Source organism: Rhinichthys klamathensis, unplaced genomic scaffold (genome assembly GCF_029890125.1).
Source record: "Rhinichthys klamathensis goyatoka isolate OS25496 unplaced genomic scaffold, OSU_Roscu_1.1 h1tg000114l_1, whole genome shotgun sequence".
Classification (NCBI taxonomy): Eukaryota; Metazoa; Chordata; class Actinopteri; order Cypriniformes; family Leuciscidae; genus Rhinichthys; species Rhinichthys klamathensis.
This window is the reverse complement of record NW_026606651.1, coordinates 3,446,135-3,473,968: the sequence shown is the minus strand read 5'-3', so window position 1 is coordinate 3,473,968 and position 27,834 is coordinate 3,446,135. Positions and strand designations below refer to the sequence as shown.

At 37.9% G+C, this 27,834-nt stretch overlaps 1 protein-coding gene across 1 annotated transcript; it reads right to left on the bottom strand.

Moving 5' to 3' along the window:
* Nucleotides 1-69: 69 nt before the first annotated feature.
* mybbp1a (MYB binding protein (P160) 1a) lies at nucleotides 70-27,834 on the bottom strand. The gene is made up of 27 exons (XM_056254818.1): nucleotides 27,593-27,834; nucleotides 26,750-26,845; nucleotides 26,574-26,657; nucleotides 26,384-26,458; nucleotides 26,158-26,265; nucleotides 24,068-24,258; nucleotides 22,433-22,600; nucleotides 20,370-20,487; nucleotides 18,992-19,281; nucleotides 18,305-18,415; nucleotides 18,090-18,215; nucleotides 17,340-17,546; nucleotides 17,098-17,206; nucleotides 15,472-15,559; nucleotides 15,168-15,331; nucleotides 13,836-13,955; nucleotides 13,607-13,741; nucleotides 12,954-13,127; nucleotides 6,836-6,993; nucleotides 5,774-5,908; nucleotides 5,570-5,645; nucleotides 5,357-5,488; nucleotides 4,555-4,623; nucleotides 4,353-4,466; nucleotides 3,427-3,525; nucleotides 3,210-3,334; nucleotides 70-677 (listed from the first exon to the last, which is right to left on the bottom strand). Exons 1-27 carry the CDS (start codon nucleotides 27,788-27,790, stop codon nucleotides 338-340), a joined length of 3,810 nt encoding a protein of 1,269 aa, XP_056110793.1. The 5' UTR covers nucleotides 27,791-27,834; the 3' UTR covers nucleotides 70-337.

Below are 27,834 nucleotides of genomic sequence, written 5' to 3'. Positions count from 1 at the left end.
TAACTGAAACACAGCACGTCATTTTCAATTACTGCCACACACATACAGTAAAAACACTGAAACCACATATAAAGAATAAAATACCTTTTAGTATTCCACGTTTTGCTTTTACAAAAATTGTATCATGCAAGTAATCACACAAAGGCAAATAATACAGATATCTGAAACAAAAACAATTTCTCTCTTTACACTGGCTGATTTCTCTGAACAGAACAGCTGATCTTGAGCCGTTCATTAAAATCTCAGAATTATGATGACCAGGGCCAAAGTTTGGACCGCATAGGACAAACAGCAACCCGTCCTGTATTCATCACAGTTCCATAACATTATTGTCCAATTATTTCCCATCATCTCCCTGCTGCCCTCCTTTCTTTTTTTTATTCTTTTGTTGCGGCTGTGTTTTGGTTTTCTTAGTGGCCGGCTGATCTTGTGTCTCTTCTCCTCCTTGCTGTTTCCTTTTCTTGTTTTTCTTCTTCTTGTTCTTCTTCTTCTTTCCCTCTCCTGACACTCCTTCAGGGGTTTCTGTGGAGGCTGGTGTTTCTTTCCCCTCCAGTACCACGGGCTTCTTGCGGTTCTTGCGTTTCTTCGTCTCAGGAAGGAAGCCCTTCTTCTTCTTTGTGTTCTCTTCTGTCTGCTTTTCCTCAACAACTTTCTTCACCTTTACCATCTTTGGTTTTCTACATAAAGAGAAGGAGCATAGAGACATTGAATACAGGTTCATTATCAGATGGGCGGTACTAGCAATATAGCTACATTTTCTAGAACTTCTTTACTTTGATTACTTAAAAACATATTTGAAAGGAACACCATCTATTAGATTATTATTGTCTATTTTTATTTGTAACATGGACACAAATCAAGAGATGATTATTCATGGCAAACAAATTATGTATGATTATGTACACACACATACATGCATGTATATATATATATATATACCGTATTTTCCGCACTATACAGCGCACCGGATTATAAGGCGCACCTTCAATAAATGACCTATTTTAGAACATTTTTCATATATAGGGCGCACCGGATTATAAGGCGCATAAGATACTGCAGTCAAACGTTTGACTGGGTTTGCGTTATACATCCACTAGATGTCAACAAATGTCAACAAAACAGTCAGATAAAGTCAAACCTTATTAAGCGTTCTGACAACTCCGTTCACTCCCATGGTAACGTTGTTCAAACGTTAAAAAGGAAAACTCCGGTCAATTTTAACATTGAGCTCATTTTTTGTAAATTTGGAGTGCTGTCAGTACAGATAACAACGACAAAAACCGGTGTTGCCTACACCTAGTGATGTTAGGTCTGACACCGACGCTCCGAAGCTTGCTTCAAACTCGATCGGTCCTTGCAATGAACCACTGCTTCGGAGCTTGTATCATTACGTCACTAGTCACGTGAAAATGACGTCTGAAGCAAACACACTGGTTCACTCCTGTAGTGAACCACCTGACTGCTTTGACAGCCCGATCCAGTGTTGACAGATTTGAAACCTGGCGGCTGTATTTCTTATAAAAGTGAAGCCAAACCATGGCAACACCGTGGGTTGTAGTAGTCAGTGTTTGGATTGGCGTTATTGTTGAGGAGAGTGGATTTTATTTTTTATTATTAATTAGAGAACATATGAACATTGTTACATAAAAACATGCATCAAAGACAGAAACTTCAAAAACCCTCTGCTACATTATACAAGTACAACCAGTTACACAAGCACCTCCTTTTCAACATACAAAAATATCAGTCCCACCAGTTAAGTTATAGAGTTCTGCTTCCCACAGCTAAACAAGATAAAGCTTTCACACATGATGCTGCCCTGCTAAAAAAAAAAACTATAGAAAACATTACAGAAATTCTATTGGATTTAATGGTTTACATTATGGAATTTTATTGGTTTTCATAGGAATTTTATTGGTTGTAATGGTAATTATAGTGATCTCTGTGGGTCTCTACTGATATGTGTTGGGTTATTGGTAGGGGCATTAAATCCTAATGGAATATGTCCCAAACACACTACAAAAAAGAAATTCTTTTATTTTATTCTTTTATTTATTCTTTTATATTTTATTCTATTATCATTTTAATAGAAACCATTAGAATTTCTGTGATGGTTTCCAACTTTTTTTAAGCTGGTCTGATCTTCTGTCTTTGTCTAAAGAAATAATTACACACACACATTATGCTTAATGTTTTATTATCAAGGTGAACACATGAAATTCATCAGTATCTGTAAAATTCACCTACATAAATGAGTTTCACAGCACTAACACTGTTTCAGCTTTGATCGCCTCGGTAAACACGTAATAAACGGGGCGTTAACATAAGCCTACTGGCATTTTATGGTTGTCAGCTTTGTTGCATTACATTTACTTCACCAGGAGATGGTGCTGCAATTTCTCTCTGAATGAAGCTTCGAGTAATGAACCATTTTCGACACAATTGTATCAGAAAGCAATAATGCTTCGAAACGCTTCATTTGGCCATCACTACCTACACCCACCGTGTTATCCTCTTTAAAATTTGCACCCTGTTAACTTAAACGGGACAAGTTTTAAACCTGCTTTTAGCCTCTATAACAACCTTAATGTGTCATTACAAGTGCACAGCCATGTGAGTGAACACGGTGAATCTGACTGCACATACCCGTATTTTCTTCCTGTTTTCGGTCGAAGTCCACAGTAGGCGATTGTCGAGTGCGCGCGCGATCATTGGTAGCTAACTAAGCAACAGTGGAGACTCGGACTGTCAGCCGATGACAGTGCTTTGTGGTGTTCTGAGAATATCAGCTCAAATGGATAGTTCATCCGAATCAGATGTTGAACACACGGAGGAGGTTTGATCGCGCGGGCGCGAACTCGACAATCGACTACTGTGGACTTCGACCGAAAACAGGAAGTAAATACGGGTATGTGAGCCGGCTGAATAAAGAGATGATTCCTGCCTTCGTGAAAGCTCGGATCCCAGTTGAGACTGATATATCAGCCTGGGCATCTACGATCCATTGGCAGATAGTGGCGTAAGTCGCCCGGCGCTGTCTCCCCGTCTTGGTGAACGTGTGTTCACCATCCATATATAAGGCGCTCCGGATTATAAGGCGCACTGTCGTTTTTTGAGAAAATTAAAGGCTTTTAAGTGCGCCTTATAGTGCGGAAAATACGGTATGCTCAAAATTAGAATCCCAAAAAAATTTTTGTAATGTGACTCACAGAATGCCAAATAATTTCATCACGCTCCAGTACGTGTCCTCCAGCTTCCCTGGTTTCTGCAGGATTCCTTCTGCGTTCATGGACTTGAGAATATTCTGAAGGGGCTCCAGGTTAACTTGCATCTTCTGCTCAGAAAGAAACAAAATTCCCTTTTCACAAATCACAACTGAATTGACGTAAGCAAGCACAAGGTTTAGTAAAAACAGTGATTCATTACCTGTTGGTGAATGGTTTTGACAAGGTGCTGACAGAGCTCCAGCACCTTCACCATCTTTTCATGAACCGTTTTGTTCTTACACTGTACATTTTCAAAACTCTGGAAGATAAGGATTATTTATTAGTAATATGCACATGTTCCCTCAAGAGCACTCAAGGAAAGCGTCTTGGTCAAAATGGTAAACATTAATGTATAGTGAATAAACAACTTTACTATTTTGTAGATATATTTACTTTGTTGAAAAATTACAGCCTTCTACAAGCCATTACCTTAATGTATTAATCATTCAAAAACAGTAATTTTAAATAATGCTTGTTATTCTGCAATAAATAAAAAATACATAAAAAATAATTACACTACCGTTCAAAAGTTTGGGGTCAGTAAGTTTATTTTTTTTGTTTTGAAAAATTACTTTCATTTAGCAAAGAGTCATTATATTGATTAAAAATGACAGTAAAGACGCTCACATTATTGATGATGATTAATAAAAAAAAAATTATTGACCATTAAATCATCATATTAGAATGATTTCTGAAGAATCATGCGACACTGAAGACTGGAGTTATGATGTTGAAAAATCAGCTTTGATCACAGGAATAAATGATTTTTTTAAATATATTTAAATAGAAAACAGTTATTTTAAATTGTAATAATATTCCACAATATTACAGATTTTACTGTATTTTTGATCAAATAAATTCAGCCTTGTTGAGCATAAAAGACTTAATTCAAAAAACAATAATCCTACTGACCCCAGATTTCTGAATGGTAGTGTATTCAGTTCTTATTGGATTTCACTGGAATAGGTGGAAAACATTGATATTTTAGTACCATGACACACTTGTATGTTAAGGCTACAGACACTCTCAACTGTTAAAACATTTTGCATTTTGAGAAATTCAAGCTAAGAGCTGAAGGAAGCCTACATTTGCGAGCTGATCCGCAACTTTCTGATGCAGCTCAGTTGTCTGGACATCAGACATCAGGTTCTTCACTTCTTTAGTCTGCAGGGCCTGCAGCACCATGACACATGCCTGACCCTGAAAAAAACATTGAACAATAACAATCAATTATAATTCAATTACCTAGTAAATAATCATACTTCAATATTCTTAGGTTTCTTTTTACCTGCTGATGTTCCCTCAGTCCTCCTGTGATGTTCTCCACAGCTATGTCCAACAGGTTCACACACAACACCTTCAAACACATCACAAATTATCACTTAAGAGTTTTCACGAGATAGAGACTATATTTCTAAATTCTTTTTGAGTGGTGTTTTCCAGTGTAAGGTGTTCAATCAAAGTTTAATTCTTTGAACAATTCCCCTTATCAAGTATGAGCAATAGCAATAGTGATGTTTGTTGGCCTTATCAAATCTCATTAATAATGAGCCGTCTACGTTTAAATAGGGCTGAACAATTAATCAGAATAAAATCAAAATATCGCTTATTGTGATTATCATATCATAAAAGCTGTGATTTAAGTAACTAAATACATTTCAATTTCACAGTGAAGCTTGGGTTGCTTATATGTGCATCTGGGAACGTATTATGTGTTACAATTTCACCAGATTGAAGCGCTTAAAAAATTGCTGCCAACTAAGGAAAAGCTTTAAGGCCTCCATGTGGAAGATGAGCAAGAGGGCGATTTGAAAAAAGACTGTAGAAAGAGAGATGGCTGAGAGACATTACAAAAGAGAAAAGCTCAGAGGAATTTCACTGGAAAAAGAAGGGTTACGGATCAGGAATTTATTTGCTATGATAAAATAGACTCTTGCCTTGTGAGTTTGTGCATTTTGGGGATAGAGCAAGGAAAGAGAGTGGTGTGTTTGTTTGAGTTGATTTTAAATATCAACAGTGTATCTAAGAACTCGCTTACTGCACCTTTAACCATACAATTGATATTTACTATTGAAGCGGTTTAGACTCACAGGGAACCTGATGAAGAGGTCGCTGAACATGGCTCCAGTGAAAGGGCTTTTCCTTCTCGTCATGAAAGACGTCAGCGCACTCCTGAAGCAAGTTGTGACCCTCTCAACATCCACTTTACCCATAAACTTTGCCTGCAATTAGCACAAAGTTATTCCATCAAGCTCAGTACTTGGAGATTAGCAACGCTTTATCAATTTGAGATTGTAGATTACCTCTGACGGTGCGTTTGTCGAGCCCTGTTCGCCGCTCACAACGCCTCTCAACACCTTCAGCAAGTAAAGACCAGCACTACAAAACAATAACGTAATTTGAACACATAAATATATTAACAATAAACATAAATGAGAGTTTGTATACAACAGATAGAAGTTTCGCCTGCAATATGTGAATAAGCATCAATATCCAGAAGTCATTACCTGAAGTAGTATAGACACACAGACGAGTCTGTCAGTTTCTGGGCTCGACCAATCAGACGCTCAAACATTTCATGAAGCTCCGCCTCTCGCCCATCAACTTCCCTGCAGTAATACTTGCCACGACAGAGTCGGTTCCTGCCAATCAGAGACAGAGCGACAAACTATAAGAACTGCATGTAAAATAAGTAAGCGAATCTCAAACCAATTAAGCAACATAAAACTGAAAAAAAATATATATATAAATATTTTAAGTTGAAGTACGAAAACTCCTGAAACTCAATTAAAGCTATATATATATATATATTGATGAATAAAAACAACAAAAGCACATAAAATTTCTAAAACTTAAAAGGTAGGGTAGGAAATGTTTTTCATAAACACCTTTTGCTATACTGGCTCTATAATACACTCTTCACATTCTGAGAGCAATCTATTATAGAAGTGGTCTTAATATTGAAAAATGTACATATATCTTCTGTGGAAGTCACAGGACCAAAAAATGTTCGTCCAATCATTGTGTCCGGTCCAATGCTATGTAGAGTTGTAGACGCAGTCATCGACCGGCAAAAACAAACAGCAGCCGCCTTTTACAGTTCCTCCTGAACCAAAACAACGAGCTTATGCTGTGTTCATGACATCATAACCGTAATTATGAGATGGCAACCCGTGACGTTCACATCCTCAGATTCGGATTTATGCATTTCTGTGTCAACACTATCAACACTGAAATGAATCTGCAGCAGTAAGGTGGTACAACTAGAGCTCTGTAAGTTGTTAACGTTCATTATTATTCTGTTATGAGCTTTGAGACATGGGGTAATTTAACTTTGCAGACTCTACTGTGTGTGTTCATGTGTTTTGAAGGAGGCATGGCTTTGGTGACGCTCTGAAGGGAGGGTGGGATCTCATGCTTTCAAAGCTTGCTTGCTATTGCTAGACTCTCTGAAATTGCCTACCCTACCTTTAAACAAAAGTATACAAAAAAACAAAAACAAATAAAAGCTAATTCAAAATATAAATAAATACTATAATAGTAAATAATACCACAATAACACTGCTCACCTGAAGATGTCTGCGGCCTTGCGCAGGTAGTCCTGTTCCTGTTGGCTGGTTTCAGAGCTCATCCCGTTCTCGATCACACTAAGCAGCGGTTCCACCATCCCAAGAACCAGAGCACTGCTTCCCTGTTTGTTCAAGAACATCTCCACCATGTCCAGTACCTGAAAATAACACCCCAAATTACTTGAATTATCCACTGAGAGAGAAAACCTGCATATTTCAACTACATATTTTTTCAAAATCGACAAGTCACTAATCAGTCTAATGATTGGGCTGGTTTCAGTTTCACCTGACCCCAATCGGTCATTTTTACAGAATGATTTTTAAAAAACCTGATAGATGCAATACAACAGCCATAAGACATCTGTGTGACTATATATGGCTGCAGCAGCGGAGTATATATATTTATATACTGCAGCAGCAGATTATATATATATATATATATATATATATATATATATTAGGGCTGTAGTCAACCAAAGAAATCCTTAGTCGACCAAAGTCTTGTCCTGCGCAACGATTAGTCGACTAAAAAAAAAAAAAAAAAAAAAAAAAAAAAAGACGCGATGTTTTGATTTACATTTTTTTTAAACAATTGTCAGAGCATTTATAAAACAACAACGAAAAAACATCAAAAATACATAAACTATAATAATAATACAATTCGTTGAAAATTAAGTGATTTTTTTTAACTGCAAAAAGTGGAGCTCTGTCCTAGGTCTATAGACGGTTTCATCGAACGCATGCGCGTTGCCCGGGTAACGCGCTGGCCCGAAGTTAACTTCCGGTCTGTGTTTGTTAACCGGTAATATCATAATATCATTCTCTGGTAATATGGCGCCGACTACAAACGCAGTGAAAATTAAGGTGATGAGTAGACTGAAGTTGGGCTTAGGTTGTTGTGTTGTGGGATGCAACCTGAGGCTCTGGGACAAATACCTTATCAAAAATAAAAAATGTCGGTTTCCTAAAAACGAAGGGAGACGGCGAGCGTGGATCACCGCTGTGCGATGAGAGGCTTGGCAGCCAGGCAAGAATTCAAGGATCTGTAGCACTCACTTCGTTACAGGTAACAAACTCATGATAAGCAACAGATAATTATGGACAGGGGCGTAGGAATGAGCTTAACATTGGGGGGGACCAGGGTTGATTTTAGGATTTTCATTTTAGGGAGGCTCAGCCCCCAATGAGAATACGCAGGGGTTTTTCTTGGCTCAAAACGAGGAGGAAGACATGAAATCCTGATCATGTACGTATTTATAAGATAATTTGAATTTTATTTTTCACATAGGCCTACCATATAGGCAGTTATTCCCACTGTATTTTTGTGGATGTAGCCCAGTACCTCTAGGGGGGTCCGGGGGCATGCACCCCCGGAAGAAAATTTTGTACATTTTAAAGATAAATTCATTAATCTGGTGCACTTTGAGTCATCCAAATCCACTGTTGAAAATAAATAATCCACCCGCCAATCGACGATCTATGTTCGTGCCTGCGCGCGCACGCTACGCGGTCGAGCACAGTCTCTGTCTCGCACGCTCACTCTAGATTCCGGGAGATTTTAACTAATTTGCGGTATATCTAGTCGATCACGAGTGGCTCAACAGGGAGATCTATAGATAAACTCATCTTTCAGGCATTTGACCGACCGGGTTGACACTTCTGCGTGAGAAATCGGGGGGTGGCGTGTAAAAACCAATCAAATACGTGTGTCTCACGGCCAATGCGTGAGAGTTGGCAAATATTTTTGTCTTTCGCGGTGTCATTTTTGGGTGGGACAAATGCGACTGTCTCCAATATTGGGGGGGACACGTCCCCCCCGTCCCCCCCGGTTCCTACGCCAGTGATTATGGAAGCTTGTTTCCGCCACTGAAGAAAAAATAATAATAATAATAGCGACTTTTTATCTCACAATTGCGAGATAAGAAGTCAGAATTGTGAGAAATAAAGTTGCAATTCTGAGAAATAAAGTCGCAATTGCGAGGAAAAAAAGACAGAATTGACTTTTTATCTCACAATTCTGACTTTTTTCTCACAAAAAGTCTATGATGAACTCTGTTGTTATTGACTCTACCGGAAGTTAAGTTTGGGCCACAAAAGCGCAGTAACGTTTGTTTATGTTGTTGCCATTGAAACCGTCTATAGTAACAGTCACAATCGCGCACCTGACCACACCACACGCTACAAAAAATATAACTGCTATCTGCCACAATGAAAAATCCTAACAAAAGCTCTCGTTTATAGACGGTTTCAACGGCAACAACATAAACAAACGTTACTGCGCATGCGCGCTTTTGTGGCCCAAACTTAACTTCCGGTAGAGTCAATAACAACAGAGTTCATCATAGACTTTTTGTGAGAAAAAAGTCAGAATTGTGAGATAAAAAGTTAATTCTGTCTTTTTTTCCTCGCAATTGCGACTTTATTTCTCAGAATTGCAACTTTATTTCTCACAATTCTGACTTCTTATCTCGCAATTGTGAGATAAAAAGTCGCAATTATTATTATTATTTCTTCAGTGGCGGAAACAAGCTTCCATAATTATCTGTTGCTTATCATGAGTTTGTTACCTGTAACGAAGTGAGTGCTACAGATCCTTGAATTCTTGCCTGGCTGCCAAGCCTCTCATCGCACAGCGGTGATCCACGCTCGCCGTCTCCCTTCGTTTTTAGGAAACCGACATTTTTTTTTTTTGATAAGGTATTTGTCCCAGAGCCTCAGGTTCAGAGGTGTAACGTTAGTGGTAAAAAAAGAGGTGGGTAAACTATAAATTCTGGTGGACCACGACGTGGTCACCCGGTAAGGTGGGCCACTGCCTACCGGTGTATGTGTATCCTGATGACATTGCTATATAGGGAGGGCTCGACATTAAGCCTTTTCATACGCTTAATCTGTCATTCACTTGTCCGAGTAAAAAAGTTTCTCGTCCGGATTTTTTATTATTATTATTTTTATTCTGAAACAATATATTCTCATCAGTGTTCAATCACCTTTGATATTTAAATCGGCATATTATAATATCTGCACCTTTAAAGGGCATCCCCTCCCCCAATCTTATTAAATTTATGCTTCATCTTTCATTTTAAATTCCTAAATTTGATCAATAAATTCAATTATTTCGATTAATAAGACACTATAGGGCTGATCAAATTAAATCATTTACACTGAAAAATTCCAATTGCATAAAATAATGTTATGAAATTGATTTAAATTTACAAATAAGAAACGTTGGACAGAATGATCTACTTTTAAACATAACACGAAACCGCCAGTAGGTGGCGGCAGGCGACCGTCTTAATGAGCGAGTCATTGATTCATTCATTCAAACGATTTGTTCAAACGGTTGATTCATTCAAGAATGAGACAGATGTTTACGAATGGGTCATTGAATCTTTGACTCAATCGATTCCTTCAAAATGCTGAATCATTCAGTAATGAAAACAGGTCGAGTGTTCCTGTGAGATGCGCCGTGGTTCTGCTGTGATTTTTGTTTGGAACTATTTTCGCTGCTGAAATAGAACAAAAACAGCCAATATTGCATCTAAAATGTAAGTGACTTAATTTTAACTGTTTATTGAACTGTTGTAGGAAATCAATGTCACATTTTCAATCGTGATGGTGTTCAGGAAAAATAATTGAGGTTGCTTAACATATGTAAAAAATATAAAAACTCCACATTTAGATTTTTTATAGGCAGTATATTGTTAACTGAGTGTGTGTGTGCGCTCATTTGTGTAGATTTCTCCTCGAGAGGCTGCGCGAGCATAAACAGCGCAACCTTACCGTCAGTAAAAGTCAACAACACTGACAGTAATGCAGCGCAATATGAAAGAGTTCGTCTTAGGTTTAACAACCTATGAAACTAGTAATGAACAATATAAAACTAAAACGACATAAGCTTAATTTATAGCTATTTAGAGGAGGATAAACGCAATTTAGAGGTGGATAAACGCACTTTGGAGGTGGGTAAACGCTATTTCCGAATATTGGGAGGTGCGTAAACGGCGTTTACGTGCGTTTAGCCTCCACTACATCCCTGCTCAGGTTGCATCCCACAACACAACAACCTAAGCCCAACTTCAGTCTACTCATCACCTTAATTTTCACTGCGTTTGTAGTCGGCGCCATATTACCAGAGAATGATATTATGATATTACCGGTTAACAAACACAGACCGGAAGTTAACTTCGGGCCAGCGCGTAACCCCGGCAACGCGCGTGCGTTCGATGAAACCGTCTATACAGGCTGTATATTCTTCTTTACTTTCAAAGCTATGGGTTAACTTTTGTCCAGCTGATCTAGGACTTTTAAAACAAGCACACAAAAAAACCCAAAGAGCCTAAAAAACAATCCTAATAATAATAGGCTGTATTGTAGGACCGTAAATAGGTTTATTTTCATTTTGTTACATTATTTAGGCTATTTTTAAAATGCGTCAAGTGTACAAATAAAAACAAAAACATATCAAGGAAACACAATCTATTGAGTCAGCATGATAAAGCCGTTAAAGGGACTGCTCACGTCTTTTGCGCGCTCAAGTTCCATTTCAAATGTAGGCGCGCGGTGTGCACGCTCATGATGGAAGCAACGCGGTCGCGGTGCGACGCGCTCTTTTTTTCCAAGTGCGTCCACGCCGCATCGAGATAAAAACATATAGTCTATAAAAACATAAAAACCGATATATCCCTTACTGAGCACGTATATAACATACACTCACCGGCCACTTTATTAGGTACCCCATGCTAGTAACGGGTTGGACCCCCTTTTGCCTTCAGAACTGCCTCAATTCTTCGTGGCATAGATTCAACAAGGTGCTGGAAGCATTCCTCAGGGAGTTTGGTCCATATTGACATGATGGCATCACACAGTTGCCGCAGATTTGTCGGCTGCACATCCATGATGCGAATCTCCCGTTCCACCACATCCCAAAGATGCTCTATTGGGTTGAGATCTGGTGACTGTGGAGGCCATTTTAGTACAGTGAACTCATTGTCATGTTCAAGAAACCAATTTGAAATGATTAGAGCTTTGTGACATGGTGGAAGTAGCCATCAGAGGATGGGTACATGGTGGCCATAAAGGGATGGACATGGTCAGAAACAATGCTCAGGTAGGCCGTGGCATTTAAACGATGCCCAATTGGCACTAAGGGGCCTAAAGTGTGCCAGGAAAACATCCCCCACACCATTACACCACCACCACCAGCCTGCACAGTGGTAACAAGGCATGATGGTTCCATGTTCTCATTCTGTTTACGCCAAATTCTGACTCTAACATCTGAATGTCTCAACAGAAATCGAGACTCATCAGACCAGGCAACATTTTTCCAGTCTTCAACTGTTCAATTTTGGTGAGTTCTTGCAAATTGTAGCCTCTTTTTCCTATTTGTAGTGGAGATGAGTGGTACCCGGTGGAGTCTTCTGCTGTTGTAGCCCATCCGCCTCAAGGTTGTGCGTGTTGTGGCTTCACAAATGCTTTGCTGCATACCTCGGTTGTAACGAGTGGTTATTTCAGTCACTGTTGCCCTTCTATCAGCTCGAACCAGTCTGGCCATTCTCCTCTGACCTCTGGCATCAACAAGGCATTTCCGCCCACAGAACTGCCGCTCACTGGATGTTTTTTCTTTTTCGGACCATTCTCTGTAAACCCTAGAGATGGTTGTGCGTGAAAATCCCAGTAGATTAGCAGTTTCTGAAATACTCAGACCAGCCCTTCTGGCACCAACAATCATGCCACGTTCAAAGTCACTCAAATCAACTTTCTTCCCCATACTGATGCTCGGTTTGAACTGCAGGAGATTGTCTTGACCATGTCTACATGCCTAAATGCACTGAGTTGCCGCCATGTGATTGGCTGCTTAGAAATTAAGTGTTAACGAGCAGTTGGACAGGTGTACCTAATAAAGTGGCCGGTGAGTGTACATACACACATAATAATACATATATAAATACATGTTTTATTTTTTAAAGCATAAAACTAATTTGTTCTATACAAGCAGAGAAGAACTACTGCTAAAACAATACATAATCTTCAAGACACATAGATAAAATTAGATAAGGATAAGATAACAAAATCCAGTATATATTTATAGATGAGACAGAGCCCAATGGGCAAGACATACTTTAATCTTGAAGTCCCGCACGAGGACCTTTTCCTTGCTGATTCTGTCCTTCTCGTCTTTCTTGGCCTGGATCCTCATCTGCTGCTCCAGAAAGAGAGAAGACAGGCTTCCGTCCAGCTTCATCATCGCCGCATCATCAAGATCCTCATCATCACTGCCATCCTGTTCAGTGGCCTAAATGAGAACAGGACATCTGCTACTGTTGCTCCACACATGTAGTTATTTTTGTTTAAATTGTGAATGAGTTATAAAACAGAAAGTGAGCAGAGAGCGCTCCCTTTATAATCACTGACTAAGCTCGGCACATTTGCAGAACCTCGCTTTATGATCAATGAAGTTGCCTACACTGTGCAATGCGTTTTTAGCAGTACTGAGTGGATGCGTCACTGAATAACTTAAACGCCATTGATTGGTCATTGCGTTCCTGTGTCTGTGATTGGCTGCAAGGTTAAAAACGTTGTAAATAGAAACCTTTGAAGCTCTTCACAGAGCGCTCACACACACTGGATTACTGTCTTCATAAACTAAACTTTAAATACACAATATTACAAAATGTTATATCGTCAGAAAAGATATTGCAATAATATCTGTGATATTCATTGTATCGCCCAGGCCTACGTTTTAGTAGTGAAAATTCATTCATTTGTTCATACCAGAGCATTCTGACCCTGCAGGACCTTCATCAGCTCCAATCGGAAGTTCTGATCAACCTCTCCTCCTTCCTCCATGGCATCATCATCATCATCATCATCATCATCATCATCTGAGGAATCAGAACCCTCTTCATCCTGATGTAATAAAAAAAAAAAGAGGCGAGAAAATGTTTTAATTTGCAGATTTTTTTGGTTTGATGCGATAAATATTCATGTTGATCAGTCTCACCTCCTCTTCTTCCTCTTCTTCGTCATCTAGCTCTTCCTCATCTTTTTGTTTTCTCTTTTTGTCTTTCCCATCAGTAACCACAACACCACTTTCATCCTCATCCTTGTTAGGGTCCAGAACCTAAAAATCAACAAGAAATCGAAACAGACCCCATTTACTTTCTTAATAAATTCTCTGCATCTTGTTCTGCACAGATAATCACAAGTACTCGGATGAGGAAATGTAGAATTAACCAATAAAAAAAAAATCAGTTTAACATCCACGATACAATCAAATCCTTTTAAAGTAAAGCCCCGCCCTACATTATTTCCTGCAGAATATTCACTCAGAAACACATCACATTATGTAAGCTAAATGCATTGTGGGTCAAATTAAAAATGTAAAGTTATGAAATCTGTTTATTATAAATGACACTAGCTAGCAAAGACAATGAAGCAGCTCTTTTAAAGCTACAATTAAAACAAACTATTAAAATTGGGTCACACTTTTTTGCCTCAAACTCTTAATTACTGCTTATTAATAGTTAGTAAGGTAGTTGTTAAGTTTGGGTATTGGATGTGCTTAAAGGGATAGTTCACGCAAAAATGAAAATTCTGTCATAATTTACTCACCCTCATGTCGTTCGAAACCTGTATGAGTTTCTTTCTTCTGTTGAACACAAAAGAAGATATTTTGAAGAATCTTGGTAACCAGATGATGTTAGCCCTCGACTTCCATAGTATTTTTTTTTTTCTTACTATGAACGTTAATGACTACCTTTAACTGTTTGATTACCAACATTCTTCAAAATATCTTCTTTTGTGTTCAACAGAAGAAAGTTTTGGAACAACATGAGTATTATGTTTATTTTTAGGTGAACTATCCCTTTAAGGGATATAGAATATTGTCATGCAGAATAATAATATGTGCTTTATAAGTACTAATAAACAGCTAATATCCTAGTAATACACAAGCAACTACTTGGTGAGAATAGGACCCTAAACTAAAGTGTTACCAAAAGGTGTTTTTGCTAATTTAAATAAAGATGAATTAAAAGATAAATTAAATAAAAAACGCTTTAAAAAAAAGATAAATGTTGCCTATAGAATAATATAACAATAAGTAAGATATATGTAATAAGTAATATAACAAATAAAATAAAAAGTAATAAAATTACTCAAATAAATAGAAATGAAAACTAAATAGAAATATAAACAAAACGAATAAAATGTCAAAACCACATAAAAACTCAAATTAAAATAAAGCTAGTTCAAAAATATGGATAAATACTATAATAGTATATAAATAATACAAGAGTAAAAAAGTGCTGTTCATTAGTCAAAAGTCTCTTACATTCAGGATGGAGCTGAGAGCTCCTTGGGTGAGGTGAGGGCAGATACGGTTAAACACCGCTTTACACACAAAACGAATGAGTCGACTGGGCTGAGACAGGAGTGACAACAGGATCTCAACAACCACCTCCACCCAGTGCGGCTCCTCCTCCGAGCCCTTGCCACCTGTAATACACACACACCATTAGTGCATAAACACAACAAGCACAATGAACAAACACACAGGAATTATTGATCACAAATCAATAACAGAAGCCGAAACAATGGCCGTATTTCATTAACTGCATTGAACTGCTCCAACTTACTCGCTTTCTTCTTTTTGGATTTCTTAGCTTGAGCTTTCTCCATGCAAGTCCGCAAATCATTCAACAGTTCCAAACTTTCTTCTGGAGCCTGGAGCGAGGAAAGAACATCAACACTTCTGTCAGGATCACTAAATATAGGCAGTAAAATCTATACTTTCTGAAATCAGTCCACAATCATTCTGTTTGGTTTATCTGGAACAGGAATGTAAAGCACAAGATCTTTTATTGTACTCAATATCCCAAAACAATTTTCAAGCAGCAAAATGAATATGTATTAACAAAAAAGAGCTTCCCATGCACAACAAGGATATAGAAAATAATTAACAGATGAATAAATCATTAATATAGTGGCCGCTTGAAAGTGTCAGTTGCGTAGCTTTTAAATTTTATTGCTTAAACAAATTTTTTATTTGTTCACCAGCATGTCACGTGACAATTAATCGACATCAGAGAAACATGAACGTGAATGTGTTGTTAAAGGCACACTGTGGAACTTTTCAACCTTTATAATATATTACCAAAACCCATTGAGATGGTACATCGACTTACAATAGGTTGAATGACACGTCTGCCGAAGCCTGAAGGTGTCTGTATCGCTTTTACTAGCACTATGTAACTTCGGGTTTCGGGTAGGAACCCGAGCACAAAAAGAACTACAAAATTCGACCGCTTTACGGCATACGTCACTTCCCCCACCACCCCAACTTCCTCAAATTCTAACGTGAGAGCTCAACTCGCGTTTGATTGCCGGCGTCTGTATGTTGTCGTCATGGCTGAATCAACAGCTACTCGGAAGAAAGCAAAGATTTTGTCAGAGGAGACCAAAAAAAGAAAAAGGGAGAGTTTAAAATAAACATCGGCATAAAAGTGTATATAATGTAATATTTACTGCGAATTCGTGTAACAAAACTGATATAAGTCACAACATACTGCCGTATACAAATGTAAATGTTTTTTTTTTTTTTCAGCTCATATATGTTTGTATTTGTGTAAAAGGAAAAACAAACTGAAGACTACAAATAACGGAAATATGTAGTGAGTTATATCAGTTTTGTTACACGATTTCCCGACTACTCGATTTCATCTCCAACCCATTGCAAAGAGATCCTGAAGACGTTAATTGTTTGCTTCAGGTGTGTTTGATTAGGGTTGGAGATGAACTGTGCAGGACAGACGATCGGCAGGAGCAGGATTGGGCAACCCTTGTCAATGCGACTTACCTGATCAGACATTGTTTTCTGCGTATGCTACTTTTATTCAATTTGTTTTCTTTATAGGATTTATATTATTAATCTTATATTTATATTAATATTTTGGTCAGTAGTGAATCGATTAACTTTCTCCAACATACAAATCAAATGCCGTCTGCACACACATAAAGACACGGGAGGTTGACCGGTTGACTGTTTGTTGACTTTTGCGACAATGCTGCGGCGCTTGTGGCCTCTAGGGGCACTAGACGTGAAAATTACAGGTCGAGCGCACCCTAGTGGCCAAAAGTTCCACAGTGTGCCTTTAAATATTAACTAAAAATATATTTTTCATCAAGGGGGATTGGGTGACAAAAACGTTTGGGAACTCCTGATCTAATACACCAGGCGTTTTTTAAGCCAGAAAGATTCAAACCTTGAACATCTGAACCCCAACGAGAAGGAAGAGGTGCTGGAACGCTGTGTGTTCAGGTGAAGAAGACTTCTTTGCTTTTTTCCCCAAGGCTTCCACTGATTCCAGCATACTGAAAACACACACACACAGACAGAACACAAACTCACTAAAAGCACCTCGCTTTTGTTTGCATTTAATCGCTCATATTGTGGAAAACAGCTTTTTTCTTTATATTATAAGTAGTGTTTTATAGGATACGTCACCTGTCCCAGCCCCGTCTCTGCTCTGAACTGAAGGTCTGAACGCTCTGAACGTGTTTGCTCTGGTTGAGGAGCATGGCGGCGTACTGCACCACACAGTAAATCCACATGGTTCCGTCTGCTTTAACACCCAGAATCCTCCTGGGTTTCAGTCCCTCCACCTCAGGCGAATCTCCTAACGCAGCCATTGTGTTCAGGCCCTGCAGAAGACTGGAGGAGATGGAGTATATGTACATTCATTTAATTTAAAGGTGCAGTATGTAATATTGAAAGCTAGTGGTTGAACTGGGTACTGCAGTCGAAATTATAAATATTGGAAAAAGTTGTTTCGCCCGCGACAATCACCGTAAACTGATTTATCAGCATTTTTATATGACTCCGGGAATAGAGCTGTTTAGATGGATGGCGATAATCTATTTTTTTATTAAACATGCTATGGTATTTTTATGCTTTACTACAATACAAAAAAAAAAAAACATACAGCACCATTAATTTAAATACATTTATTAATTTAATTAACATTTAGAAAAAAAAGAAAGAAAAAAAATGCTCTTTATGACGACTTATTAATTTCCAAAATTGTATTTAATTCCGATATTGCCTTTTTATTGGTTATCACAGCCATAATTACTGGCATCAGCAAATCACTCATTTGGAACAAGACTAACATAGCCAGAGGTACATAACATTGGAAGAGTTCTAGACAATTAAACGTACTAATAAACCATGTATGGTGAAGAACTGAACTCAGACCTGTAGAAGGCTGCAGAGAGGGTGGCTCGTGTTTGTTGATCTATGGGCACTGAAAAGGCTTGCACGGTCTCAGGGACTTCTGGGGTGGGTTTCTTCACATCAAAGAAGCCGTGGAAGAAAATAAACCTACAGGAGAAAGATAAAACATTACAATACCATCCATTCATGCCAGGTGGAGACCACTGGTGAAATATAAATATAAAATATAAATATACCTAGCCATTTTCATGACGAGATCCTCCTGTTTCTTAATCTGATGGTTTTCCACAATGAAAGTGAGGCGTGGAACGATCCATTTACGAAACCTGGCAACACAGCTGTCACTCCTACAGAATGAGGTCAAATAGAAGAAATATGAAACTGACATAAGGAAAATGCCTGAACGCAAACAAAAAATAAATAAAATTACCCTTGAATTGAAAATTAACATTGATACAAAAACTATCAAATAAATTGTTAAAACAAATAATTTCACTTCATTTATTTAATTAATAATAACAACAATAATAATAAATATATGCTATTTTAAACAAATAAAAACTATTACTGTTATTAAGTATAATATTTAAATTTGATAAAAAAAATACTATTATTACAGTTAACTAAAACTGAAACTATTAAAATTGGTTTCTGTTAATTGAAATAAAATACAAAATTAGATTAAAAAAATTATAACACGGCGACATAAGTACTAAAACTGAAATGTAGTAGAAATATTAAATAAACTAATAAAAATATCAAAAGAACAACAAAACTACTAAAACTAAAATAAAAGCTGAAAATATCAAAATAAAAGCTAATTCAAAATAATAGTATATAAATAATACTTAAATACATCACTTCTGCTTTGTCGAAGTTGAAGCTTCTAATCTTAATTCTTGTAAAACACAGTGTAAACTCACTCTGGTCCAGACTCTTGGTTTCCTTTCTGTCTGCGGGTGCTGAAGTCCAGACACTGGTCCAGCTGTGGCTTGCAGAACGCCTCCATTAGCCACTCCACGTACCGCTCCAGCGCCGCCGGAACCATGTGCTCCAGAACCTTCCAGTAGGACGGGACCACTGGGTAGCCCTGGTTGGTGAGCTGGGTGAAGCTGAGCATCACTGCAAACTGTTTGTCAGCGTCAGGGCAGCCCTGCATGAACTCGCTCACGTACTTCTCCATTTCCGGAGCAAACTTGAATCGGTCTGGCAACTGAAGGGGGAGACGAGCAATAAACATACAATCTGATGACACAAGGAATGCAGGGCTCTCAAGTTTTAAAGACAGGCAAGAGTGACTTTATTTAGTGCTTATAAAATTATTAAGCCTATTTGGAGAGAGAGATGATTATAATGTGACAATATGTCAGTCATCGTGTGATAACGAAAATATAACTAGGCCTAGAGTACTTGTTCTGAGCAGGTGTTGTCAGTGGACAGGCTGTAAAACTGTTGGCTAAATTACAGACACTCATGAAAAACTGATCCTAATTATCTGGGAAACATTCTCTAACAGCCGTCAAGTTGTCATTGTTTGTGTCAAACAAGTTGAACATTTTTTGTAACATTAAAACAGGAGATCATGACTTATCTTGAATCTTACCCAGCTACAATAGTGCTATTTTCTGATTGGCTATTGTGTAACCCCTTTCTTTTTTTTGATTGGCTGATAAGTGGCAGGCTCGACTAAGAACTCCATAGTGAGAGCGGCACGGCCTGATAAAATTTGGGCGCAGCGGAATATTAAATATATTATAAATAGTTTTTCAGCGTGAGAAATACAATGTGTGGCGGGAGAGCGTGACAAAAGACCGAAATGAGTGACTATCACGCTGAATGCGTGACACTTAAGAGCCCTGAGGAATGGAACACAAACTTATTATAGAGCTGGACGATTAATCGTTAAGAGATTGAACTCTTGATTCAAACACCCACGTTAGCTTATTCCTAAATGACAACGATGTCTATTCGCCCCAGCGGAACATTCAAATCAGTACGCAAAAAATCCTGTAGACTGTATGCAAAAATTAAGGAAAACCTTTTCCGTTTTTAGTACATTGTTGTCGTTTAAACGTACCCTAAGATTGCATCAATTACATCATTACACAAGTAGGTATTGACAAGTAACTGTTCAAAAAAAATTATTTGTCATTGAATGTGAAGTGAAGTCTTTATGATCATTGAATGATTTATTCAATTGCTTTAAAATAATTAAAATCTACTGATTTTCCTCTTTAAAGTAAAAATAGTGGATGTCATCCATCACATGAAAGATATACATAACCAAACATAAAGACAGACCTGTGCGGACAGTATGTGTTCACCGTAATGTCTCATCACATCACCGGACAACACAAACTCAAGCTGAGGGATTGACAGCAGAGGCAAGGATGCTGCCAGCAACCGGAAACTCAAATAACTGAGAGAGAGAGAGAGAGAGAGAGAGAGAGAGAGAGAGAGAGAGAGAGAGAGAGAGAGAGAGAGAGAGAGAGAGAGAGAGAGAGAGAGAGAGAGAGAGAGAGAGAGAGACTATTATTCAAGTCAATTCAATTATTTAACTTAAACTACATTTTAAATAAATAAAATTAATCAACAATTTAACACACAAAAAACATATATATAAATTAGTGCTGGGCCGTTATCGGCGTTAACGTGCTGCGTTAACGTGAGACTCTTATCGGGCGATAAAAAAAATATCGCCGTTAATCAAAGTTGGGTTGGGATCATAAATAGCTTTTTCGAATATCGTTATATTTTCGCGCAATTCTAATGTGTAGTATGACGCCGCGCCTTCTGTCACAGATCGCGCAGTAGGGTATTTTCCTGTCAGGGACACAAGGTGTACTTTTACTTTGTTACGTTGGGCGACGTTCCTCTCGTTACTTTATTTTAATGCAATACGTTGTTAAATGAGTTTATTCCAAGCGCGCTGTGTCCTTTGTATGGGCATGAGCGATGCTCATTTACAAATGAATCACTCTTTTGAGTCGATTCTGTTCAAAGACTTCATCAAACAGGTTGTCAGATGATCTGTCTAAATCGGTTCGCGAATCAGTTGATCTGTTCAGTTCCTCGCGCACTGAATCGTCTGAAGCGCTTTCAATTCACACTCGGAGTCGAAACAGGAAGATTTAAGAGCATCAAGAGCGTTGGATGAAGTGGCCGATCTACAGTCTAGTCTAGTGAATGCAAATGCATCATATTTTTGTGAAGATCTTTAATAGTTGAACATCTTCGTAAGCTGTCTGTGAATGAATGATTCCACAGGACGATACATTCGATTTCATTTCATTCAGGTAATACATTGTGTGTGTATTGCGCAGTGGCATAATCACACGAATAGTTTACATTGATTGAAACTAATTTGTTTAAAAATGAGGCTATTGCAGTAACAAGGCAGGTTCACATAAAATTCTTATGACATATGATGACATTATTTTTTGATCTAACGAGCATTGGCGATGCAAAAACGGACTGTCGTGCGTATTGTTTTTCTTCTTCTTCCAATTAGCCTACTATGTTAAAAAAAAAGGACGAAAACATGTTACTTGTTCAATTAATAAACAGTTTGTTTGATGACAAATCGCTAAAGATGAAATTGGCCTCCCTTTCTGTCATTGCGTTTTTGTTTTGTTTTTTGTTTTTAACGATATTCGACTTTTGCTCCTCGATTGTCGAATGGCATTTTTGGCAGAAATGCACATCCCTACGCAAGGCAAACTATTCTCAAAGACTTACTTTTAGTCATTATTTGGGTAGCACACATATTCTGAATGCCTTCGGGAAAATTCAAATGAGCCATTTTAATCTAGATTAATTTCAATATTAATCTAGATTAATCTAGATTAAAAAAATTAATCTATGCCCACCTCTAATATAAATACAATTAAACTACATTTTTAATAAATAAACATGCATACATAAAAATGTCAAGCGAGCAGGGCAAATACATTCCCAACAATACAAAAATGTTATTATTATTTATTATTATTATTATTATTATATATATATATTATTATATATATATACATTATTATTATGCAGTTGGTTGATTTGAAGAACAGTCGACACCAACCCAGATCTTGAAAACATTCTAGGCTGTTTCTCCCAAAAGCATCATAAGCCTAAGTTGATCGTATTGGTGGCAATTGTTCTACGATCATTTTAGGCTTAATAATGCTTTTGGTAAACGCAGCCAACACATTTACATTAAAAAAGGATGCATTTGCATATCAATATGAGTCATAATAAATTACGTGTAAAATAACCTTTCATCACATGAAGTGAGGCGTGTCCATATCTGGCTGCATATTAAACAAACTAAAACCAGCAGGTTACGCTTTGACTACACATGTAAAACTCACTGTGTGGGTCCAGGCATCTCTGACATCATGCCTCTGATGATGGCATCAGTCCAGAACATCTCGAAGTTATCCTCTCGCAGAGACGCCTGCAGCAAGTCCAGAGCGACCGGGGGCAGAATGTTCTCCTTCTTCACAGAGCGAGCGGCCATCTTTAAAACCTCCACTAACCTGGGAGTGCACATCAACGATATTAACACAACAATAAAGCACACAAAATACGAGCATGTTGTCAACCTTCCTAGCCTGACTTCGTCATACTCATATTCTAGTCAGAATGTGAGTCTGATACTGCTCCATAGGGCTTTGATTATGAGGCGTGTCTTAACCGAACCAGGAATAAAAAAAACTCTGCACTCAATTGGATAGACCTACAACCAATCAGAGCAACGCAGTAAGTGTTTTTTTTATGAGCTACGCAAAGTTAACAGAACTCAACTGCACGCACGCTGGAAGAAGTAAAATAATGAGTGTTGCTTCTTTTACTTGGTCCTCCATGAGTGCGACCAAAGGGCTTTCATTGCGTCCCATCTTCTTAGTGACCATCGGAGCCAGCTGATAAATTAAACTTTTGCCGAATCCCGTAGGAAGGACGGCAAACACATCTTTCTGATCAACAAATGCCTTGATTGCAGTTCTCTGTTCGTCTTTTAAAATGAATGCGCTGTCGATTTCTTTTACGACAGACGCGATAGCGGAAACTATACATCTCAATTCTCCAGCTGCAGTCATCTCTGAGGGAAACCAGTTTAACCCAAGCGCTCTTTGATAACGTGATGATTACGTAACTGCAGATCATCTGTCCATCATCGTATAAAGCCCGCCCTGGCAATTTGATTGGCCCGACTAATTCTGAACCGATCATAATTACTCCTCAATGGATCGAGTCCAGACCGAACTTCCCGACCAAAAAATGTTGTGGGCGGGGTTCGGGCTGGCATCCAGGCTACAACCTTCCATGTGTAAAACAACATTTTAGCTCTTTCAAATAGAATCAACACAAAAAATAAATAAATAATAAATTATATTATAAATTAATTAAACAATTAAACCACATCTTAAAGATCTCATTTAAAGGCGGCGTATGTGATTTCCTTTTTTGACCATTTTTTCAAAATCCTATTCCTAACCCACTTACAGCCACTGAGTTAGAAGCGCTGAAATGAAAATTAAGCAAGTTAATCATCTGTGGAACGGGCAGGACTCTAAAAACTCCAGCCAATCATTTCCAAGACCACCTAGAATCATTGGACAATCAGTGCGTCAATCAAACGGTCGTACCATCCCCCCTCCCCCCATCCCATCCCCCTCGCGCGCGCGTGTCCTCTTCATGCGCATACTCAAAGCTCGTGACCCAGTCACAGTAAGTGCAAGTCGCCCCGGTACAGAGAGAGAGAGAGAGAGAGTAAGTGCATGATTGCGCGTCCATGTTCTTCGAATGGGTGGAGTCAGGGCCAGCGTTGGAGGAAAGAAGGTAGGACCTTTTGAGTTGTGTATTTTCAAAATCTGCCGGCCGTTTTGCAAATCAAAAAACTTTTTTTTTCTTTCTTTTTTTGCATATTGAAAAATCTCTGAAATTAAAGGCAAAACAACACGTATAGAGAAAGCAAGTAGAAAAGGTGAATTCGACACACTCACTTGGGCATGTTCTCTTTAGTAATGACTGTTGTGGTTCCCAATATTTTCTTGAGTTTTTTGGGCTTGAGCACCGAGGGGAACTTGTGCAGGGCCACTAGGAGGAGCTCCAGCTGCTCGGGGGTCTGGAGGGCAGAGGTCAGGTCAGACTGTAGGGCGCTCAAGAGCACCTCTTCAAACACATCCTTCGAAGTCTAAACAACAAAACACAGCGCAGATTAAACATAACATGTAATATATGCATTCTATTAGTAGTGTGTATAATGTACACTACCGTTCAAAAGTTTGGGGTCGGTACGATTTTAAATACTTTTAAAAGAATTCTCTTCTGCTAACCATGGCTGCGCTTATTTGATTAAAAATACAACAAAAATCAGTTATAGTATTAAATATTATTCCAGTGTAAATCAGCTGTTTTCTGTGTGAATATATAGTAAAGTGTAATTTATTCCTGTGATCAAAGCTGAATTTTCAGCATCACCAGTGTCAGTGTCTTCAGTGTCAAATGATCCTTCACAAATCAGTATAATATGAGGATTTGATGCTCAAGAAACATTTATTATTATTATCAATGTTGAAACAGTTGTTGGTCTGTCAGTTGTACAGTTTTTTTTTTTTTTTTTTTAGGATTCTTTGATGAATAGGAAGTTCAAAAGAACAGCATTTGTTTGAAATAGAATCTTTTGTAACATTATAAATGTCTTTACTGTCACTTTCGATCAAATTAAGTATTGATTTCTTTCCTCCAAAAAATAAAAATAAAATTCTCACTGACCCCAAACTTTTGAACGATAGTGTATATAATACAAATGAATAGTATTAGTATTAACATTTCGGTAACACTTTACAATAAGGTTCATTTATTAAACATTAGTTAATGTATTAACTAACATGAACTAACCATGAGCAATACATTTGTTACTGTTTTTGTAAATCTTTGTTAACGTTAGTTAATACAAATCCAGCTGTTCATTGTTTGTTCATGTTAGTTCACAGTGCATTAACTAATGACAACAAGATTTTAATAAAGTATTAGTAAATGTTGAAATTAACATTAGCAAAGATTAACAAATGCTTAAGAAGTATTGTTCATTCTTAGTTAATGTTAACTAATGAACCTAATTGTAAAGTGTTACCGACATTTCTATATTAATTTGTATAATAATAATACTTTTTATAATTATTGTTTTAATATGAATATTGTTTAAAATAATATTATAATTATAAGTGTATTATTAATGCTATAGATATTTGTACTGCTATTGGGGAGCCCAAAAGCACCTCTTCAAGAGCTATTATATTCAACTGCAATTTACTTCCTTTCCAGATATAATATTTACACTCAAATAAAAGCTGAAATGTTTGTATACAACTCAGTTGCACATAAACACTTCATCCTGGCAAATTTATTCAAACATACATATATAATTACCAGTAAATAAGCTGTTGTCTAGTGTTTTTAATAGCTAGCGGAACTGTGGGCACAGAATGACTTTTCTGAGTTATGCAACATTAAGTGATATTGTGCACAAGCCGTTTTATTGACGTCTTTCGCAGATGAAACGCATATTGAGTGATTGCATGAGACGTGATACGGATTTCGGTAAGTTGTACGTTATCTTTCAACATACTTTCTGATATTCATGCATGTTTTTCGAGATATGACTTGTATTAAAGTGGAAGAAAAGACTCATGTTTGAACTGAGGCGCTACAGCGATCTGTCACGTCACATTTAAGAGAGTCAACTCAAACTTCACTGTTTGAATTTCGTGATAAAATGGACAGAATTTGAAAGCTGAGACTTTGTTTCTTATCAGAAGTAACCGAGCACAAAGCTCTTTGCGATTACTGGATGAGAGACTTGCTACAAATAATGGGAGCTTTAATCGGCCGATACCGCTTATTGGCCAATACATGATTAGGATTACTTTAATGATGTATTTACTACCTTTCTGGGGCTTAAAAGTGTCAGTTGCGTAGCTGTGGGACAGAAATCTCTCAGATTTCATTAAAAGATCTTTATTTGTGTTCCGAAGATGAAAAAGTCTTACGGGTTTGGGCGAGTAAATGATGTCACAATGTCATTAATCACCTCTGACAGGATGTCGACCATGGTTTTCCTGGGCAGGTCTCTCAGGTGTTCTCTGTACTGCGACAGACTCTGGAGGACCTGGACACACTCCAGCATGACCTGCGGATCCTGAGAGGTGATGAGAGACAGAAAAAGATCATGAACACAAATGATTGTTTATATCCATCCCAAATAATATGCAAATTAAGAATTAGTGATGTAACACCATCCTCAGCGTCTCTCTCACCTTATGCAGACGTGTGGACTGAGACAGCGCGAGCACCCCGAAGAAATTCCCAAATGCTGCACTTCTGATGAATTTCTGTTAAAAGAATTAAAGCACGACAAGATCGGTGATCGTGATTATGATAGATTGATGATTAAGATAATAAAATATGGACTAATGAGGGTTCCACGCTAAAAAAAAAAACACTCACCTTTTTGGCTGTCTTGAGGTTGTGCTTTTCTTTGACGCAGTCTAGTGTGGATTTCAGCGAGATCTCCTCAAATACACTCAGCAGCTTCAGACAAGAAACAATAACAGTCAATTTCATAACTAATGACTGCTATATAAGGAAAAACATGAAGATAAAACTTGAATGGCTAAAAATACCTGAGCGAGAGCCACACTGTATCCTGATCGAGCATCTTCTCTTGTGTGAGAAAGTCCATCCACTAGTCTCTTCAGTGAATACTTCAACTCATCCGCCTAGAAGAAAGTACAGAACAGAAACAGAGGAAACATATAAATACACACCATCAGCTGGAATCCACTGACTTTATCACACAAGGTCATTTGATCTGTTTTACATTCTTCAATTAGGAGCATTTTTGAAAACATATGTGGGTATCGAATAGATAATGGATGGATGGATGATTTTAAATTGATAAGGTAGATAGAGACAAACAGGTGGATGGATTTTAGATATATTTTAGATTGATGTATGGATGATAGATAGGCTAGATGGATTTTAGATTTAGATACAGAAGGATAGATGGATGGAAGGAATGATTTTAGATAGATAGATAGATAGATAGATAGATAGATAGATAGATAGATAGATAGATAGATAGATAGATAGAAATACGTGACAGAATAGGAAGTCTTCATATTTGTCATAGAGCAACAAACTAAAACCATTTTAACACTCTAAATAATGGGAAAATGTGATATATTTAAACCGTGAAACTCGATTTTTTCTTCTTTCTCTTTAAATCATCTTGTCTGGAGTCTGTGGACATTAAAGTTTTCATAAATAAAAAATCCCCCATATTCAACAGCCCTATGAAACCCACGTGTTTTCACGTCAACAACCAAACCTGAACGGATCACAGTATGCAGGTAATGACAGCTTATTACATCGGGTGATAAAACAGCACTAACAACCAACTCTAGCTAAGAATAGTATTGATCAACAGTGATCAGCCAATATTAATATGACCATTCACTTCATACCTTCTCGCTCTGCTTCAGGTGTTCAATCAGATCCTCTATCGCTTTGAGGCGGATGTCTCGCTCGGGTTTCGCGATGTCCCAGAAATAATCCAGAAACTCTCGGTTCTGTTTGAGAATGCCTTTAGCATCGGTAACTTTGGGTCGCACGGTGTTGTTCTCGATCTCTCCCATCTCTCCCTGCATCACTGCAACCATCATGAGAGTGAGTGTGGCGCACACGTGTGGGGAGGTCGCCACGACGT

Excerpts from the sequence above, each read along its gene's own strand:
- mybbp1a (XM_056254818.1), bottom strand. The coding sequence starts at position 27,790 with ATGATGGTTGCAGTGATGCAGGGAGAGATGGGAGAGATCGAGAACAAC. Across the intron at positions 26,846-27,592 it reads ACCTGAAGCAGAGCGAGAAG|GCGGATGAGTTGAAGTATTC; the intron begins GTATGAAGTGAA and ends ACTTTCTTCTAG. Across the intron at positions 13,956-15,167 it reads CTCTCAGCTCCATCCTGAAT|GTTCTGGACCCTAACAAGGA; the intron begins GTAAGAGACTTT and ends GTTGATTTTTAG.